This window comes from Cibotium barometz, chromosome 29 (genome assembly GCF_041138505.1).
Source record: "Cibotium barometz isolate CiBa-2024 chromosome 29, ASM4113850v1, whole genome shotgun sequence".
Classification (NCBI taxonomy): Eukaryota; Viridiplantae; Streptophyta; class Polypodiopsida; order Cyatheales; family Cibotiaceae; genus Cibotium; species Cibotium barometz.
Window position 1 is genome coordinate 52242260 of NC_141074.1, and position 5476 is coordinate 52247735.

Here is a 5476-nt window from a genome sequence, read left to right on the forward strand (position 1 = left end):
TTCAAAACATGGGTATTTTTATTTATTTAAAAGAGGAATTTTCATCGTACTTTAATTAGAAAATGCATAAATTAAATTTCATTTTAAAAGAGAAGGTTTCACCATAATTTCATGTAGAAAATTATGGTATATTAATGTTGAGTTTCAAAATGGAGAAAAGAATATTTTAAGATATTTCTATGCGAATAAATCAATAAAATGATGTATGCATATTCACAAATGGATTATCAAAAAAAGAGTTATCTTTATAAAATTCCATTATTCTCGAATAGAACTATTTATAATTTTATTGTGGCTAGAAAAGAATAAATTTTCATAATTTTGGATTTTACCCTTTTACGATTGGAAATCCCAGTTAATTTATCAGATAAATAGAAGAAAAATCCTTAGGAATCAAAGCTAGGATTAAATCCGAGTAATTTATGGTTAGACCACGACTACACGAGAATGGTGGGCTAGTAAGATGCTTACCTATCTCTCGAATCAAAAATTAAGCAAAACCTTGTGACCATTCCCATTTATTCAGTACGAAGAATGGATTACCGGTGATTAAGAGAAGTTTTCCTTAGACCAGAATCATCGAGAAATAAGTCAGAAATTCATTGCAATTGATGGGTAGGTTACCAAGATACTAGAATTGTGATTTTCATTAAGAAAGTCTGGATTATGAGAAAAAGGGTCTTGTGGAATCAAACTCAACGGGAAATTCTTACTTGCAAAGAAAAAGGGTCTTGTGGAATCAAACTCAACGGGAAATTCTTACTCTTGCAGAGAAACTCTGTTTTTGAAAAAGGACTGTCTTATGCTGGAATGCTGGAGGAAGCATTTGGCTTATGGTTTAATCTAAGGAGAGTTATGTTGCACAACAGCTGGCAGAAGGGAGTCATCGAAGGATGTCTCTTGCGGGGCGGCAAAGCCTGCCAAGGTCTTGACCAGCCTCGGTATGGTTAAAATGGTGCACTTCCGGTACGATGGATGAGGGCTGACGAAGTGGTCTCTAAGTGAAGTGCTAGGACACCTAAGGAGGATCTTAGAGGGTTCTGACCAAGCGATGCACAGGCTCGCGCGACGGTTGCGAGGACACCCATGTGTATGTCGAGGAAGATATGGATGGACTGGCAAGGAATTATCTATGTGAACTGGAACTTGAAATTGGATCTCGTTGGTAGACTAGCTGGTCTTCACAACAACGGAGAGTTCGGATGACATTTTGATTGTAAAACAATGGACTAGAATTTTGAGGATTATGATGGAAACATTATGGTTTCATTCCAACTCTGTTTTTTTAAAAGATAGTTGAATCTGTGAAAAAGGCAATTTCATATTGGGTGTGTAACTGGTGTGTCTATTTTGTAATTTGCTTGAGTGCCAGCTAGGGGGCATGGGAACTCTTTTCTCATAACCAAATTTTTATAAAAAGGGATCCCACCAATATAGTGGTTGGGCAGTTGGGGTTAGGCTTGGATCGGTGGATTCCTATGATACAGTTAGATACGTTCAAGTTACTTTAGTTGGAATAAGTCCCAGGAAGATTCTTGTTCTATGGGAAAGAATCAACAGTTGTGCCTCGCTTAAGGGGAAAAAAGTGATGATTTCTATGAACCAAGTGTAAGTCCCTTCCTTGATCTGGCCACGTGACCTACGAGTTCGGTCAGAATAGAAAGGATAGTTAAGGCCTTGACCCGTTAGTTAAGATTCTCATTTAGAAACTTTTCCTAGAGGAATCACCTGTGCTTTCTGGGCGAGGGAAGTTTTTCCGGTCTTGGTTTCGAAGGAACCGTTGGATTAGTCTCTTGTCCAGAGACATCCATGGGCGAGGCCCCGAGTGGGAATCCCTGCCCTACACGAGAGGCTGGTACTTCCACTGCCAGCGCCCCAGAGAAGGCCGCGTAGAGAGGGCAGGGGTCTCACAGGGTTTGTGTCCGGGTACTTAGAGAGAGGTCTTTCCTCCAAGCCCCATCATTGACACAGAAGAGTAAGGACCATCACATGCATAGAAAATAGTCATACCTTAAAATTCAAACAGTATTCATTCAAATAATCTATTCAAACATAACTAAACCTTTATCTTCTCTATTGCCTGATCATCAGTGAACCTTCAATTCTGAGTTGATAATGAATTCTTTTCTTCGTTCTTGACTCTTATGTTACTTATCCCTTCAAGTAGCTCTCTTAGCGATCTTCCAGGGGGAGCTATCCTTCAATCCTCATTTCTGTTTGGATGCTCTCTTAACGATCCGCCAGGGTGAGTCATCCCATATTCCTAATTTCATACCAATTTTTACTCTTCGGGTACTCTCTTAACGATCCGCCAAGGGGAGTTACCTCTTATTCAATGATCACTGTTTTGGATACTCTCTTAATGATCCGCTAGGGGGAGTTCCATTCCTCATATTGTTGTTTCTCATTTCCAACTCTCTTCAGCCCTTTGTTATTTCAACATTTCCAACTCTCTTAACGATCCGCCAGGGGGAGTTACCTCTTATTCAATGATCACTGTTTTGGATACTCTCTTAATGATCCGCCAGGGGGAGTTCCATTCCTCATATTTCCAACTCTCTTCAACCCTTTGTTATTTCAACATCACTTCCTCCACCTTCAAAACATAACCAAATGCCCACTGGCGCCAAAGCAGGTGGTGTTTTGAGCCACAAATGCAACTTCTCAAGGTGGGTGCACTAGCTAGTCTGTCACATCCTCACTTTGTTGTCACACTAAAATGCTCTTTGTTGATGGGCTCTCTTCACCAGTTGGAAGCAAATAGAGATGGTCTTTCGCAATGGTACTCTCTCACAAAAGGTGGGTGAAGAAGAGAAAGCTAATGTAAGGAGAAAACCTATAAATACTCTTATCTAGTATGCATCTATCAAGCAAGTAGAAGGAAAACACTAGGATAAATACAAGAATATAAGGAAAAAATATAAAATCATAACAAAAACAAAACTATTTTAAATATATAATATATAACTAGCACATATGCATAGATGTGAAAAAAAGCATTCAAGCTCTCCACATTGGACATAAAACTTCTTTTCTAAAATCCGGAAATCTCAAAAACTTAATGCATACCAAACCTTTGAAATGATCTTATTATGTGGTAGCGGTAAAAGGAACAGCAGATGACTAATTTAACTTGTGCAAAAGCAACAAAATGTAGGAAATCTGGAAATAATTATTCCATACTTAGTCGTATCAGAAATAGTGAAGGTAGTGTGATTATCCAGAGCTTTTGTTACAGAGAGGCGGCAAGGAAAAAGAGACTCAACAAACCCATCTTCACAAGCCAAAATTACATAAGAAACCCACCTATTATAGCCAATGATGCTAATGCACTTAAAAATAACATATACTTGGAGTAGAAGTGGTCCATTAAGAAGCCTGCTGTGGCACGAGCTTTAGCAGCTGAAGCCAAAATCTCCATGCTTGGATAGCTTTTTCTCCTACAATATCATATGGTAGACTGTTGTGAAAAGGCTGTTGCCATTTTATAATCTTCTCTAAGTTGTGCTTTACATAGACACTAATGAGTATTCTTGGCCCCATCCTTGATGTGCTGCAAGCTCCCATTGCCTACTGCAGTTACTCCCCTCCATAGATAGCTTCACAGAGTAGAGAGCTTGTTTGGCCCATCTCTATGTGTTTGCTGATGCTATGTGACCACCACCACCACAGCTACTCATGCCAGGCTCTGACAGGAACGCTTTCTTCTCCCTGCTGAGAAGCCTCTTCAATGAATTGAGTCGATTGAATGGACGCTGCATAGAAGGTGAGGTGCCCAACTGATCTTCCAGCGAGGCGCACCGAGAAGGGCTGCTGGACGCGGAGCGAGGGGTAAGGAGGCTCTCCTGTGATCTTGGGACATCAACAACGATGATGTGAGGAAGGGACCTTCCCCCAATTTGCCAGTGCTCAGAATTCACACGAGAATTCACACGAGAGTGGTTGCCCCAGAAGAGGACATTGGTAGGAAACTGGACATCATGGCTAATGCTAGGAAACCTGTCGGAGATGGACCTTCTCCAGCTTCTGGCACCAGGTGATTGGAGAGAGAGCTGGCGCCTGAGAAGGGCTTCTCCATCCCTAGTGTGCATTTGGTCCACTGCAGGATGGCTGTCTCTTTCTCCACCATCATTGAGCCCTGACTCATCCCTGTTACCATAACCTAACCCAGGCCTGATACCAAATGCCGACCCTAGCCCTTCCCTGACGGCAAACCCCGACCCTTCTTGATGTTGTCCACCATTAGCAAACCCTGACCCTGGCAAAAGACATGCCATGGAGCTTGCTCCATCATGCTCTTCTTCAGAAACTGACGGGTCTGCACTTTTACGGCAGAGAGGGCAAGTGGTGTTGGAGAGGAACCACATGTCAATGCAATCTGTGTGGAAGCTATGGCTGCAGTTGGGGAGCAATCTGCACTTCTCATCTTCCTGAAACTCGGAGAGGCATACTGCACATTCCATGGCCGCCACAGCCTCCTCCAGGAATTGAGCCTTGTAGGTAAAAATGGGCAAGGACTCTACAATGTCTTTGTCAAGTCCTCCTGTTCTGGAGGTCTCCTGGGTGAAATGCAAGCTATGGGAGCGTCTCCATGCTGCCATCTGCAGTCGGTCCGCCGTCGAGAGGCGCCAGAAACATTTGGCATAGATGTGCAGGGCGATGATGAAGAGGACGATGAGGAAAAGAATGATGAGGGCAGAGATGATGATCTTACCGTTCATGTTGTACTGGTTCGGGTTCATGCTGGGGCTGACGTTGCTGGGGAGCCCTGTGCTTGGATTGGAGGATGCCATAGTCTTTGTGCAGATCTCCCTCTCTTTCTTCCTGGCTTTATTCTGATACGATTGAGTGCAGATCTGCTCACGCAAATGAATCTTTTGAATCTTTGCTTTAAGCTGTAGCAATGGCTACGAGCAAGGTTCCAAGTAAGCAAGGGTTCGGGATGGACTTTTGGGAGGGGGAGAGGAGCTCCTCCCGGACTTCCATGTGTGTGTGTGAGAGAGAGAGAGAGAGAGAGAGAGAGGAGGGGAATATGTGTGTGTGTGTGAGAGAGAGAGAGCGGGGAAGCAACTGAGGAGGAGAGTATCTACCACCAATGAAGTGAGAGAGAGAGAGAGAGAGAGCGCGCAATGAGAGAAGGGAAGCCACTCAAGAGCAGGAAGAGAGAGAGAGAGACCAAAAAGTCAAGAGTATCCACCAATGAAGAGAGAGAGAGAGAGAGAGAGAGCAACCGGAGGAGGAGAGAGACTAAAAAGTCAAGAGACTAGACTACCTACCACATAGAGAGAGATTGAGACTTTGGAGAAGCAATTGAGAAGAGTAGAGTAGAGTAGTTTATTATCGTCCACGGAAGGCCAAATTATGACCCATGGGACGAGGGAGAGAAACCAATAAGAATAAGAGACTAGACTACCTACCAAGAGAGAGAGAATGAGAGACTTTGGGGCATCTTTTTTTTAATAAGTTTCTTAGAAGC

The 5476-nt window shown here is 42.9% G+C and overlaps 1 protein-coding gene across 1 annotated transcript; it reads right to left on the reverse strand.

Moving 5' to 3' along the window:
• Positions 1-3185: 3185 nt before the first annotated feature.
• On the reverse strand, positions 3186-5106 carry LOC147622346 (uncharacterized). The gene has a single exon (XM_086823452.1). It carries the CDS (start codon positions 4791-4793, stop codon positions 3633-3635), a length of 1161 nt encoding a protein of 386 aa, XP_086679578.1. The 5' UTR covers positions 4794-5106; the 3' UTR covers positions 3186-3632.
• Positions 5107-5476: the final 370 nt, after the last annotated feature.